General features: G+C 41.0%; 1 protein-coding gene and 1 long non-coding RNA gene across 4 annotated transcripts; one reads left to right on the forward strand and one right to left on the reverse strand.

Moving 5' to 3' along the window:
- Window positions 1-2,019: 2,019 nt before the first annotated feature.
- On the reverse strand, window positions 2,020-6,495 carry ARF6 (ADP ribosylation factor 6). Of its 3 annotated transcripts, none has more exons than XM_053594348.1 (2): window positions 6,364-6,495; window positions 2,020-5,735 (listed from the first exon to the last, which is right to left on the reverse strand). In XM_053594348.1, exon 2 carries the CDS (start codon window positions 5,255-5,257, stop codon window positions 4,730-4,732), a length of 528 nt encoding a protein of 175 aa, XP_053450323.1. In that variant the 5' UTR covers window positions 5,258-5,735; window positions 6,364-6,495; the 3' UTR covers window positions 2,020-4,729. The 3 variants fall into 3 exon arrangements, with proteins under 3 accessions (XP_053450323.1, XP_053450322.1, XP_053450321.1); XM_053594347.1 differs by lacking the exon at window positions 6,364-6,495 and adding an exon at window positions 6,129-6,346; XM_053594346.1 differs by lacking the exon at window positions 6,364-6,495 and adding an exon at window positions 5,836-6,055.
- A 193-nt stretch (window positions 6,496-6,688) lies between these two features.
- LOC128587886 (uncharacterized) lies at window positions 6,689-13,936 on the forward strand. Its single transcript, XR_008380658.1, has 3 exons — window positions 6,689-6,839; window positions 7,192-11,614; window positions 11,732-13,936. It is a non-coding gene; the product is annotated as an uncharacterized LOC128587886 (long non-coding RNA).
- The last annotated feature ends 1,301 nt before the right edge of the window (window positions 13,937-15,237 follow it).

Genomic DNA, 15,237 nt, shown 5'->3' on the forward strand with positions numbered 1-15,237 from the left:
CCATAAATGTAGATTTTTTTTTTTTTTTTTTTGTAGAGACAGAGTCTCACTGTACCACCCTCAGGTAGAGTGCCGTGGCATCACACGGCTCACAGCAACCTCTAGCTCTTGGGCTTACGCGATTCTCTTGCCTCAGCCTCCCGAGTAGCTGGGACTACAGGCGCCCGCCACAACGCCCAGCTATTTTTTTGTTGCAGTTTGGCCGGGACCGGGTTTGAACCCGCCACCCTCGGCATATGGGGCCGGCGCCCTACTCACTGAGCCACAGGCGCTGCCCAAATGTAGATATTTTGTTTTTTCACTGATGTAGCTCCTACACATAAACCATGCCAGGCATATTAGTAGGTTCTCAATAAATAAATAAACTTAGCCTCACACTAATACTATGGGAAAAAAATTATTTCATAACAAATGAAAAGGTATTCAAGGACAAGAGTGACAAATACTTTCATTTTAAAATTACTTCAAGTAGTCATAAAACATTTTAAACAAAAGAAAAAACAAAGTTAAAAATCAAAGCATTTTCTTATTGTTCTACAAAATGAGGTTAGTTCTTAGATTAATTCTTGTGAAGTTTACCATTACTTAAGCTAATTTAATAGCAAATTTCAACAGTAATTCCTAAACCCCTCTACAAACCTGTTCTGCCTTCTTTGATCTTATCTACGTGGTCTCAGGTCTCCGCCAGTTCAGCTCACTAATCTAGTCTAGCAACTTTCAAGTTTGGCAAAGCATGAAGAAGTTGCTTTCCCTCTTCTATGGCTCCATCTCCCAACATTCCACATTTATAAACTTCCTAGTACTATAATCTTTACTACTTGATCTCTACCATTTAATTAAACAAAGCAAAAAGCAGGATTCCATTGAATGTTATACTGGAAATACATTAGGCTCAGTGATTTGACTTACAAATTATTTAGAATTGCTATATGTGGTTTTATAAATACAATTTTTATCTATAAGGAAAGAGACAAGACTTACTTATAACCTTGATATATATTTGCCAAGGTATTGAGGAAATGACTTCAGTAATTTAGTAAGGCTCCATGACCACTGAGGTTACGCCTTAAATATTTCTAAGCTTATACTATTAAAGCATAAAAACTAAAGAGGGAAATACTTTCTACTGCTATAGCTACCCTGTTTCCCCGAAAATAAGACAAGGTGTGCTCCCAAAGATGCGCTAGGTCTTATTTTCAGGGGACGTCTTATCTTTCCTGTAAGTAGGTCTTATTTTCAGAGGATGTCTTATTTTCAGGGAAACAGGGTAACAAATCAATACTTTATTTTTATTTTTTTTTAAATTAAATCATAGCTGTGTACATTGATACATTCATGGGGCATCATTCACTAGCTTCACAGACCGTTTACCAAGTTTCACATATACCCTTGTAAGATGCACCGCTGGACAAATCAATACTTTAATAAACCTTAGTTCTAAATACCTGATATTAATGTGGCGTTAAATCATACTACAGATAATATTAAGACATTCTAAAATCAAATTATAAAAATTGCTGCAGTAAGAGGGAATGCTTACAAACATGTTTTAAAAAACCCATTTATCCAAGTTATTCTTGATCCCACAATTTTGCTAAGTCACCACAATTCTGCCATTTTTATCTGAGAAGCACCTTTGAACTCCAAAAGAAACTTTAAAATCCAAGTCTATTGTCAAGGGTTAAAACTTAAGGCCAATTTTTTATAGACACAATTCTAAACTAAAAATACTAAGGTTGTAATCTAGGAAAACAGTAGAATAAAGACTGCTATAGGACTTTCGAATTTTTAAAATTTATTTTCTGTTTTTTGTCCTAAATAAAATCAGATTAAGCTTGCTGAACTAAAACAGGGCAAACCTCAAAACAGCCAGCGTTTACAAGAACCACACATTATCTTTTTTGTATTTATAAAAGTGACTCCAAACTTGCCACTTTTTGCCACATACCTTGGAGAATAATATGGCCCAGCATACCATACCTCCCATTTATCTAGGTCAAGTAACATAACGTGAGAAACTGCACTGTGTAATTCCTTTATTTTCTGCATTAGTGCTTTACCAACACTACAACCATAAAGAACACAATTCCAAGTACTGTACTTTTTAAGTTTGGGGAGATCACAGTCTACAGACTCATATATTAAACAAGATTAACCTCATTCAAAACTTACTGCAGTTTATAAATTCACATAAATACAGAAATTGATGCAGTTAAACAAAAATTTCAAGAGCTTTTAAATTTAGATAACGTTTTTCTGCAAGGTATAATAATTACCTGCTTCATAATCATGGTTGTGGTTCAATTTAACTACATAAATTATAAACTTTTTATACCTTTAAAGAAAATGTAAGTGAAAATTACAATTTCTTACCAGAAGGTTAAGGGTTTTCCAAATTTCAAATATTTGCTTCCCCCACCCCCTTCTTCAGACAGTTCAAATAAACTAAAATAACCACATCTCACCTGCAACATTCAATAATAGCAATCACTTGATGTATAAAATTTTAATTATGCCCCCAGTTATTTTAAGACAAAAAAATGGCTGCCTACCAATCTGTCTTCACAAGTTAGAAATACATTTAAGAACATGAGGGTTTCAAGTTTCCTCCAGTTTAGGCATTTATACCTTTGTGCTTGTTTTGTTTCAGGATGTTACTACAGCATTGATATTTGGATAATCTGTGTTTATATACCTTAACATGTAATCATTTAAAACACTAAGAGTTACATTTATTGTGGAGCTTTGGGAATTTAAAAAAAACAACCAAAATGTTCTTTAGCTGTGTTTATCAGTCTCATTTCTAGCGATACATCCACTGAAGTGGAACAGAAATTTGTACTTTAGCTGCATTTTGAAATCAAAAATCCCTCTGCACCAGCAGGAGCCTACAACATAGCACCTTGTCTCATCTGCTTTAAGTAGAATATTTGTCAAGAGTTTTACTTTGAATAGTTCATTTTTAATAGCCTTATGCGTCTCATACATCTTTGGTAAAAGCTCCATTATACAATATGGCCAAAGCTTGAAGGACCATTACTGTCCAACTATACCATGATAGCCCGCTCAATTTTAGTTTTCAGACACCCTCATCAACAAAGCCCACTCTACCTTTTCCTGTATACTGCCTTTGCAGTCTACATTTCTGAAATTCCCTAAGTTTAATTCCTTCAGGATCGCTAAAATTAATCCTTAAGGCTACATAAGAACCAGATGCTGCTTCACAATTCTGTATCAAGCATTAACATTTGGTTTCAAATGTTATCATAGTGGTCGATTTCTAGTTACTGGTCCTAACCAGCTAACCACTTAATCTTGTTAGGAACTGGATCATCACCAGTGAGCACACTGCTTACCCTTGAAGAAAAATAAGTTTACATTCATTGTCATCTGTAGGTTCTCTTCATCCTACTTCCCCTTTGTCATCCCTCAAGTATACATATCATTCATTCATCACATTTCCTTCTTTAAAGGAGACAGTGTACTACTGAACCAACAGGATATCTATTTGCATGAGTTAATCCTACAATCAAACAAAATTAAATACCTTTTATAAAACATCTTTTCCAGTGTTTTAATTAATGGAGATGTGGATCACTCATTCATGAAAAATGACTTGGATCTTCAGCTTAATCTGTTGCTATAATGTGAAAACAGGAATGTGTATTTTTCCAACTAGGCAAAAGGTTTGCATATAATTTGAATTCTTAAATGCTAATGCTGTATTAAAGAACAAAATAAATGTTTTGTAATTTAAAAACTGGTCTTAGACATTTGAAACAAGGTAAAAGTATACATTCCAGTTTTGCCCAAAAGTCACTTAAAATACTACAAATATTTCATCTGTGTGTGATGAATACACCATTATTGCTCCAATTTCTGGATAGAGTCTAAAGTTAAAAAGAAGGGAAAACAGCAAAGTGACTAACTTTGCAGTGAAAAAATCTGTGCCCTTGATGGGCTACACACTTTCATATTTTGATGCAGAATAATGCAGCGTTTAAGTTAGCTATGTTAGGGGGAACTTGGGTTTATTCCTACTCATGCATGATGTTACGTTTCAAAACTTCAATTGCTGACATTGTAAAGAACTTCTTACATTACCTGTTTAATACACTGATGTGTACTCATTATTTGCCACCGTGGGCTGAGTTTACTGTACTGGTCTTAGATATAAAAGGTCACATTTGAAATTACTAAGTTAAAGTTAGATCATAAGGGGGAAAGGCCTTAAATATAAAAGACAAACGGCAGTTTGATTAAGCAATAATTTTCAGTTTACTAGATGAAAACAGACTTGCAACATAGTCTGCATGAATGCAAAATAAGCCATCTACAGCAAGTGATAATGAAACTGGGGAAAAAGGAAAAAGCATACATTGGAGGAGAAAAGATTTTCTCAAAATAAAAAAATCAAACCATTATTACAAAGGACTTTACCAAGAACTGCTATATTTCCCCCATCCCATTTGCTGGAAGTTAACAAGAGCATCTAGCATTTTGTGTTTATCTCAAATGTCTGATCAGAGCATCCTAACGCAAAGAAGAAAAAAAAGAAAAAAGAGAAACAGAAAAGAAAACCCTCAGCCACCCCCCAAACTGTAAAACAGTAACTCAAGAGTTCAAATTCAAAAAAGAAAAGTGGCAATTGAAAGAGGTGATGGTGGCGATAATCCTATGAATGGGTTTTTGATTTCTCTCCTTCCAGGGGATGGGTGGAGAATGCTCATTAGGATTTGTAGTTAGACGTTAACCATGTGAGCCCCTCATAGAGTCCGTCCCCTGAGGTGGCACAGGAGGGCTGCACATACCAGTTCCTGTCCCGAATCCGGGTCAGGCCCAGTTTCTCCTGGATCTCATGGGGTTTCATGGCATCAGGCAGGTCCTGCTTGTTGGCGAAGATGAGGATTATGGCGTCCCTCATCTCCCGGTCATTGATAATGCGGTGCAGCTCCTGGCGGGCCTCGTCGATGCGGTCGCGGTCGGCGCAGTCAACTACGAAGATCAGACCCTGAGTCCCGGTGTAGTAATGCCGCCATAGCGGCCGGATCTTGTCCTGGCCGCCCACATCCCAGACGTTGAACTTCACGTTTTTGTAAGTCACCGTCTCCACGTTGAAACCCACGGTGGGAATGGTGGTCACCGACTGGCCCAGCTTCAACTTGTACAGGATTGTTGTCTTGCCGGCCGCGTCCAGGCCCAACATGAGGATCCGCATTTCCTTGTTCCCGAAGATTTTGGATAGCACCTTCCCCATCGCGTCGGAGTAGCCGGGGCCGGGGGCATTCAGGTGTCCCGGTTCCCCTCCGCCAACAACGCTGCCGCCGCCGCCGCGAAACCGAAACGAAGCCCCCCTGCCGCGAGGGCGCCCGTGCGGCCTGCGTGGGAGTCGCCTCCTGGGGGCAGAGGCCCGGGCCGGCCGCTCACTCGGGCATCACCGACCGCACAACTTAATTCCTCCGGTCGCCGCGGCCGCCGGGGCCCTGAGTCTGCGCCGGGAGAGCCGCCGCCCTGCTGAGCCGCGGCCCGGCCCGGAACTGCCCTTCCCCCCGCAGGCGCCGCGCGAGCGCCGCCGCGGTTCCCGCTCCTCCGCCTTCTCCTCGCCCCGCCGCGGCAGACTGCGGCCCTCCGGCCCCGCCAGCACCCGGCTCACCACCGACCCAGGACACTCGAGAGGCAGCGCGGCTCCGGCGCCCCGTCAGGTCATTGATCCTCGCGGTAACTCGGTGCGCTGCCTGCAGAGACACAGAGACGGACAAGGGAGTTACCGTCGGAGCCCCAGAGGGGAGCGGAGGCCGAGGAGGCCCGCCTTCCCAGCTCGGCCCGGGAGGTTACCTCCAGCCGCCGCCCCGAGCGCGGGCTCCCTCCGGCCTCCACCTCCTCCTCCCAGATCTGCCGCCGCCGCTGCCGGAAAAGGCGCCGAGGAAACCGCCTCACTTCCCCTCCCGACCACGCAGGCGCAGCAGAGGCCAACCGTTCGGACAAGAGCGACCTCTGTAAGGCGAGCGGTTCGCGCGCCTGGCATCATGGGCGCCACGCGCGGAGGGGGCGGGGCTACGGCGTCCCGGAGGGCTCGCAGGTGCGGCCGGCCCGGAGCCCGCGCGCCTGTGACTCCGACCAGGTCCCACCTGTGGCTCCTCTGGAGTGTCCTCGGCTGCCTGCTTTTCTCATCTGCGCGGTTCTTTTCCTCCCCACCCGAATGACGACTGCACATCCAGTGGGGTGGGGCCCGCGGGCAGCCCGCTCCCGCGTCGAACCGAGCTGCTTCCGGGCCTGACCTCGGTGCCCGCCAGATGCGCTGCGCATTCCCTCCAGCCGAGCGCGCCCTCCGTTTCTCGGGGAAGACCCGTTCGCTGTTTTTACCTTTTGTCCAACCTCTTCTTGGCTTCCTTTATCCCCGAGTTCTGTGTTTCCTGCGAGACACTGCAGGGTGTCCCACGTGCACTCCGCCGCTCAGGGCGGCGCTGTTAGCGTTAGAACCGTCTGTAAGCCGCGTCGGGACCGACCCACGTGTGTGAAAAGTATTGAGAGTTCCGGTATCTTGCCGCGTTTTCAACTTTTTAGAGAGCGGTAACTTTTCATATTGAAATAAATCACCTTTCATAATGATGATTAACAGTAGCTTTGCTTCGCACCCACCCGTTCTTTTTTGTTTTTTTTGCAGGTTTTGGCCGGGGACTGGGTTTGAACCCGCCACCTCCGGGGCCACAGGCGCCAACCCACACACCCATTCTTAACTTTTAAGAAGCCTAGATGATATTAACATAGGATTTAGAATTATTAAAACTACTTTTACCGACAGAATCTGGGCGCTAAACCGCGAACAATGTGATCTGATCGTATGTACCCTTATATTAGAAAATTAAAAAACACCTTGCTGGGTTTATCTCGTGTGTAAACTGATCTTGCTTACTCCACTCAACTTGAGGATTAAATAATGATTGTGGAAGACTTCAGGAAACATTTTTGCATCAAATGGTTAGTGATAAAAGTTAGACTTAAAGTTAAAATAACGTAAAACCTTAAATATCAAGTGGAAAAAGAAACAGGAAAATACTATAATAACATAACATACTTCTTTTATTTCACAACTTAAGAAAATTTGATTGATTAAATGATAACCTTATAAACTTGAGCCAAAAATAAATTTCTTAATATTCTAACGATGATTTAATTTACTTTCTATTTTAGGATGCTCTGTCGTAAAACTGAAAGGATTTGGAGCCAGAAGATCGAAGGTCAAGTGTCACCCCTCCACTTTATAGCTAAATCCTTATGCGTTCATCTTTGTGAACCTCAATTTATCTGTAGAATCATGAAGAATGACAATATCACTAATGAGAATAGTCACCATTTATTATTATGGCAAACATTGTCTGAAATACTTTAAATATTTTAATCCGCACAGCAACCAAATGGATTAGCTTTAAATATTAGCATTTTACATGTAAAGAAACTGAGGATCAAAGAAGTTAAGTAGTTTTTTGATGGTCACAGAACTGGAATTAAGTCTAGAATCTACAGCTCATCCCTTAACCACAAAAAAATGCCACCTCCCTGTCTACCTCACACAGTTGTTGGCTCGTTTACGGTATTTCTGAAAATGCTTTATAATTATAAAGCGCCGTTAGTAATTATTATATTTAGAGGAAGAATTTTTTGATATGTAGCAAATAGAAACAAGTATTGTATTTTGTTCTTTTCCAATGTGATACGTTACTCAGAACGGATTCCGGTTTTACCAAGTAGATAAGATACTGACCAGCTGGGTTTGGATTTGTTTTTCAGCAGAAGGTGTGATATAATTAAATAGAGATGGAATAGGAAGCACTAGCATCTCCTGGCACTGGCACTGTGCTAGGGCTAAGAAATTTATTTTCTAAAGTCATTTTCTGTTTATAGTCCACCGGAATGCAAGCTTTATGGAGGCAGGAACATAATGTCCTCACTGCCTATAAGACAGCATATAGGTATCAGAAGTTCAGTCATTTGAATGAATGAATGCCTTTGATACCACAGATAAGACAAAAAAAAAGGAAAAGCACATTTCTTTTTTCCAATTAAGATGTTTGAAGTATCGGGAGGCTGAGGCAAGAGAATCGCGTAAGCCCAAGAGTTAGAGGTTGCTGTGAGCTGTGTGACGCCACGGCACTCTACCCGAGGGTGGTACAGTGAGACTCTGTCTCTACAAAAAAAAAAAAAAAGATGTTTGAAGTAATAGGTTACTTAAGAAGCTTCATAAAGTAGCATACCTTAGAGTATTGGGAATCCAGAGTAAATAATAATATAAGTAATAATCCCAACACAAAATAAATAATACCAGGAAATAAACACATAGATTGTTAAACATTACATATATACAATCATACCAGTAAAAAAAAAAAAAAACTAAGTGAATTTTAATAAAACCAAAATCTCTCCAAAAGGTAATAATGTAGGCAATTACTAATCATTCCACAAATGAAACATTTTATTTTTTGATTCCTTCTTGAAATAATTGACAGTTTTAAAAGAGTAACTTTTAATTTTAAAAATATTATTTCCTCTCAGTGAAATATTTTATAGGTAGATTAAAATCTCTGTTTCTGAAGCAAAATATTGCACTTCTCTGTTTGCACTCCGTTTCACTGTTTTAAATTTTGATCAGATGAAAGCTCCAAGAGCCAACTATAGAAAAATTGATCTCTGGGGCGGCGCCTGTGGCTCAGTCGGTAAGGCGCCGGCCCCATATACCGAGGGTGGTGGGTTCAAACCCGGCCCCGGCTGAACTGCAACCAAAAAATAGCCGGGCGTTGTGGCGGGCGCCTGTAGTCCCAGCTACTCGGGAGGCTGAGGCAAGAGAATCGCTTAAGCCCAGGAGTTGGAGGTTGCTGTGAGCTGTGTGATGCCATGGCACTCTACTGAGGGCCATAAAGTGAGACTCTGTCTCTACAAAAAAAAAAAAAAGAAAAATTGATCTCTGCTTTTTAACTCACAGTAGCTAAGGCCTACAATGCCAGCACTTTGGAAGGCTGAGGCAGGAGGATCACTTCAGGCCATGAGTTCAAGATAAGCCTAGGCAACATAGCAAGACCATAAAAAAAGTTAGCTTGCCTCTAGTCCCAACTACTTGGGAAGCTGAGGTGGGAGGATCCCTTGTGTCCAGGAGTTGGAGGTGAGAGTAAGGGTCTCCCTGTTGGCTGGACTAGAGTGCCATGGCATCATTATAGCTCCCTGCAACCTCAAACTCCAGGGGTTCAAGCAATCTTCCTGCCTCAGCTTCTGCGTGAGACTAGCGCCACCACACCAGGCTAATTTTTATAATTTTCGTTTGTTCACATGAGGTCTTGCTAATGCCCAAGCTGATCTTGAACTACTGGCCTCAAGTGATCCTCCTGCTTTGGCTTCCCAAAGTGCTGGGATTACAGGTGTGAGCCATATTTTGAAATATTTAAAGGGATAATGGGTACCAAAATGATAGTTCACAGGATCCTCTCCCTATGTCAGCTAAGGACCCATTTTCTAGTTAATTCTTTTTTTTTTTTTTTGAGACAGTCTCATTCATTTGCTCTGCTGTTAAGTGCTGTGGCCTCATAGCTCACAGCAACCTCAAACTCTTAAGCTCAAGAGATTCTCTTGCTTCAGGTACCTGTCACAATGCCAGGCTATTTTTTTTTTTTTTTTTTTAGAGATGGGCTCTTGCTCTTGCTCAGGCTGGTCTGGAGCTCCTGATCTCAAGCAATCCGCCCTCCTTGGCCTCCCATAATGCTGGGATTACAGGTGTGAGCCACCATCCCCATCCTTAGTTATACCTCTTTAACCATAAAAAAATGTATCCCAATCAAAACCATGATAATTAGTTATACTTGAGTATGAAGCCTGTATCTTGTTTTTAGCGATATTAAAAGTGGGAATGGTAGAAGTAAAAACAAAAATTTGAATTATAGTTGATATTTTAACGAAGTGTTTAATAGTTATGGCTTCAGACAATAAGCCCTGAGGCAACATGGTCAAGTAAGTGGTAGAAGTGAAGGGAAAGAGCTGGATTGCATCTTTGAACTGCACTTCTCCAGTACTTGGCTTACCAAGGCATAACTTGGGTAAATTGTTCATCCCCATCAATTCCCTTTTCTCCAAGGAAAAAAGCTCTCTTAATTGATTAAGGTGGTATCTGTTGTTACTCCCCTTTACAGTTGAAGGAGTTGAAACACTGACAGTACAAGCAATTTTCTTAAGATTAATAAACAGAATAGAGGAGATTCAAATTAAGATTTTTTTGATCCGTTTTCTGTTCTTTCCTCCACCCTATTGAATTATTGTGTTTATCTGTGAAATTGGGCAGCAGGACTAGATCAGTGATTTCAGCTCTAGCTACATATTAGAATCACCTAGGGATCTTTAAAACCACAGAGACGTTTGGGCCACACCCCAAAATAATTAAGCCCAGGTAACTGGGGTGAAGGACCTACTCAGCTGGTATCTTTCTAAAGGCCTGCAAAGGATCTTCACCTGCAGCTAAGACTGAGCACCACTGAAGTAACTGCCAAGTTCCTTTCACATTCAAAATTCTCTGACGTCTAAAATCTACCTGTTTTGTTATCTCTCGTCCCCACCATGTATGCTTTCATGTATATATTTTTGCATAATACGAGGCAACGATGCTTTAACCACTAGTATAATATACCACGATAATTAGGCATGTCGGATAAGAGCATAAATATTCGTGAGATGATTGCAAAAAGGTATTTTGAAAATGTGCCATGCGGTGCATCTTACAAGGGTATATGTGAATCTTAGTAAATGTGGAATGTAAAGGTCTTAGCAAAATAACTAAGAAAATGCCAGGAAAGTTATGTTAACTAGTGTGATGAAAATGTGTCAAATGGTCTATGAACCAAGTGTATGGTGCCCCATGATCATACTAATGTACATGGCTATGATTTAATAAAAAAAAACTAAAAAAAAACTATAGTTGGATAGCAATAGCCTGAAGCTAAAAAAAAGAAAAGAAAAGAAAATGTGCTATAATTATAGCTAAAATAATTATTTATTTATTTATTTTTATTTTTATTTTTTTTTGAGATAGAGCCTCAAGCTGTCACCCTGGGTAGAGTGCCATGGTGTCACAGCTCACAGTAACCTTCAACTTCTGGAGCGATTCTCTTGCCTCAGCCTCCTGAGTAGCTGTGACTGCAGGTGTCAGATACAACTCCCAGCTAATTTTTTTATTTTTGGTAAAGAGAAAGTCTCTTGCTCAGGCTGCTCTGGAACTACTAAGCTCAAGTGATACTAAATGGTAGCATTATAGGCTAAGACACCTCACCCGGCCCAAGATTATTAAATTATCAATAGGACCACTATTAACTAGTCAGTACCATGATAAGAAAAGAAAGAATTGTTGGCAACCATGGGATGACCAAGCTCATAAATTCTACACTAATACTTGTCTGTGGATACTTCTCTGTTTTGGTTACACAGTGTTCAAACACCCTTCCTATGTGGGCTTAATCTCAAATTAGGCAGAAGGAAAGATGAATGGTAGTTAGTCTGGGTGCATGACTCACACCTGTAATCCTAGCACCTTGGGAGTCCAGTCTGAGCAAGAGCGAGACCCCATCTTTAAAAAAAAAAAAAAGTAGGGCGGTGCCTGTGGCTCAAGGAGTAGGGCGCCGGTCCCATATGCCGGAGGTGGTGGGTTCAAACCCAGCCCCGGCCAAAAAACCACAACAAAAAACAAACAAACAAAAAAAAGTAGCCAGGTGTTGTGGTGGGCACCTATAGTCTTAGCCACTCAGGAGGCTGAGGCAAAAGAATCACTTGAGCCCAAGAGTTTGAGGTTGCTGTGAACTATGATGCAACAGCACTCTACTGAGAGTGTGACTCTGTCTCAAAAAAAAAGAAAGTGGTAGCTAGGATTTGGTTAAAGGAACTGGACTCAACCAGATACCTTGAATTTTGGGAGAGCCAAAATCCCAGAGTTGCTGGGGCAAGAGCCCAGAGTGGCTGAGCCCAGAAGCATGATAGCAGATATCCAGTGACAATAGTGCCAATGGCAACAAGCATCACAGTGAAAGCACCAGGGTGTTTCCAAAGACAACGGCAGCTGTGGCATAGGCCACAGGCTTTGACTAATTACAAACTTTGTTTTGTTTTGAGACAGAGTCTCAAGCTGTTGCCCTGGGTATAGAGTGATGTGCTGTCACAGCTCACAGCAACCTCAAACTGTTGGGCGTAATTGATTATCTTGCATCAGCCTCCCAAGTAGCTGGGACTACAGGCACCAGCCCCAGGCCACATTTTAACCCGCCACCCTTGGTGTATGTAGCAGTCACCCTAACCACTGTGCTATGGCTGCTGCCCTAATTAAGAACTTTGAATGGCACACAATTTAAAGAATGGAAAATAAAATCTTTTACAAACATTGTATAAATTGGACATTTGATTTTGTTAACTTTCTCATTAGGCAGTCTTTTGAAAATGATGTCAGACAATAGAATTCTAGAATTATCATTTCCAATCTGTTAAAATTATGTTGTGGCAGTTAGTGAATATGTTGTTTTTATATCAGCTGTTTAAATCCTGAACATAGTTGGAGAAGCATTATTTCATAAGCTGGATATAACATTACCTATTAAGAAGATGCATAGAGTATTTTTTTGTTTTTTTTAAGAGATACGAGTACCCACCGTGTTGTCCAGGCTGGCCTCAAATGTCTGGGCTTCAGCAATCCTGCAACCCCAGCCTCTCAAGTAACTGGGACTCCAGGCACACCGCAACACCTGACTCAACAGAGTATTTTAAAGGTGAATCAAGATTATTACTTCACCCTAAACTGACAAAAGAATTTACGATATTGATGTGTTGAGTTTTCTTTAAGAAAAAAGAGGCTGGGCGGCGCCTGTAGCTCAAGGAGTAGGGCACCGGTCCCATATGCCGCAGGTGGCGGGTTCAAACCAGCCCCGGCCAAAGACCACACACACAAAAAAAAAAAGAAAAAGAAAAAAGAGGCTAAATCATTCAGACTTCTGATTTACTGAATACTCCAAACTTTGTGATTAATAAAATAATGCATGTAGTGTTTGCAGTAACAATTGGGCCCTCTGCTATTAGTTGCACAGTTGTGATGTTATTATGCATTAACATATTGGGTGGTGCCTGTGGCTCAGTGGGTAGGGCGCCAGCCCCATATACCGAGGGTGGTGGGTTCTCGCACCCAGCCCTGGCTGAACTGCAACAAAAAAATAGCCAGGTGTTGTGGTGGGCACCTGTAGTCCCAGCTACTCCGGAGGCTGAGACAAAAGAATCACCTAAGCCCAGGTGTTGGAGATTGCTGTGAGCTGTGTACACCAAGGCACTCTACTGAAGGCAATAAAGTGAGACTGTCTCTACAAAAACAAAACAAACAAAATATATTGTATACCTGTATCTGAATACAGATGATGTGGAAGAAACTAGGGACATCAAAAATCTTAGGACTAAAATCCTTATCCTAGCTTTATACTGATTCCAGCTTAAAATTTCCTAATTTATAGGCTTTGTTTTTTGTTTCTGTTTTTGCTTGTTTTCCCCCATAAATATATGAAAATAATGGCATATAAGTAAAACGCTGACTTCTAATTGGTGAATAGGTCACAGTGGTACTGAACAGATGTACGAATGTAAGGCATTGTGCAGTATTAGCTCTCCATATTCCTTTATGCTTCTAGCATAGCATGCATTTTCATTCTGTCTGCCTTGCTTCCTAATGTGTTGGTTGGACGTTCAGCTTTTCAAGGGAATCCTTGTAATTGCCAGCTTGATGGAGAAAGCAAGATGGAAGAACTTTCCATATTGTAAGTTGGTAAGTCAGTAGATTTATAACTGTTTATAAATTAGAAACTATACGTAAATAACATAAAATAATTTTAAGTGCCACACAGTGCTGCTTCAAAGAACAAATGAATGAATTTTAAAAATGAGTGAGAAAGGCGGCGCCTGTGGCTCAACGTGTAGGGCGCCGGTCCCATATGCCGGAGGTGGCGGGTTCAAGCCCAGCCCCGGCCAAAAAAAAAAAAAAAAAAAAAAAAAGAATTAAAAAAAAAATAAATAAAAAAAATAAAGTCCACTCCTTTTAAAAAAAAAAAAAAAAAATGAGTGAGAAAGAAGAAGAAAAGCAAAAAACGGAAAGAAGAAAAAGGAGGAAGAAAAGAAAGGACTATATTGAAACGTAGAGCTTGGCAATGTTATAAACTGATACTTTGAGCTAAAACCCAGCTTTGAGTTGGAAAGGTAAAAATATGTTAGAAAATCCTAACCAGCTAGATTACTATGCAGTGTCCTGCTTCATAAAATTTTTCTTTATAAAAACACATAGTACATACTCTAAGAAGAAACAATGGAACAACTTCTATGCTGTTGAGAACCTTTGAACCATCAGTATGTAATTGTAGTAGCTCCTACTCCTAAGATACAGCTTTGAGCACAATGACCAAGATTTATGAGTGCGGAAATGGTTGTGAAATCCTTGGTAAATGTTACATTATAACCAATTTAACAATGGCTTAGCTGGACACAATTTGTGGGTTTGTTTCCATTTCAAGTTAGAAAGTTTATATTCTGGTCTACTTAGAAAGACACCTATTGGATTATATGTTCACAAATGTGGTCAAATAATATAAAACTGATGGGTTATAGACTAGCTTCATGGGTAACATTATAATTCCTTAATCTGGGTCATTGGTGCTATGACACTCTGGTGAATTAGGATAACAGTTCTTGTGCTCTCTTTACAGTGGGAAGGAGGTCAGCCACTCTGTGTGCCAGCTTCCCACGTTAACTAGATTAATGGCAGAAAAGGAAAGTTTTAGAGTCTCTGAAGCAGTTTCTGATGTTTTATTTCACTTCCAAATGTAAAATGGGTCTTTCTGCTGCTTGTTATATCTTTTTAACATTACAGGAAGAATAAGTCATGAATTCAGTGTGCTTACAGTGGTAATCTTAGTTAGGTTAAGTAGGTTGACTTTGTCACCCTCGGTAGAGGCCTGTGGTGTCATAGCTCACAGCAACCTCAAACTCCTGGGCTCAAGGGATTCTCTTGCTTCAGCCTCCCAAGTAGCTGGGACTACTGGCATCCGCCACAATGCCTGGCGTTTTTTTAGAGATGAGGTCTTGAACCTGTGAGTTCAGGCAATCCACCTGCCTCAGCCTCCCAAGAGTTGGGATTACAGGTGTGAGCCACCACACCCAGCCTCAAAATCACTGACTTTAATGGTTCAAGAG

This window comes from Nycticebus coucang, chromosome 6 (assembly GCF_027406575.1).
Source record: "Nycticebus coucang isolate mNycCou1 chromosome 6, mNycCou1.pri, whole genome shotgun sequence".
NCBI classification, from domain to species: Eukaryota; Metazoa; Chordata; class Mammalia; order Primates; family Lorisidae; genus Nycticebus; species Nycticebus coucang.

Excerpts from the sequence above, each read along its gene's own strand:
- ARF6 (XM_053594348.1), bottom strand. The coding sequence starts at position 5,257 with ATGGGGAAGGTGCTATCCAAAATCTTCGGGAACAAGGAAATGCGGATC.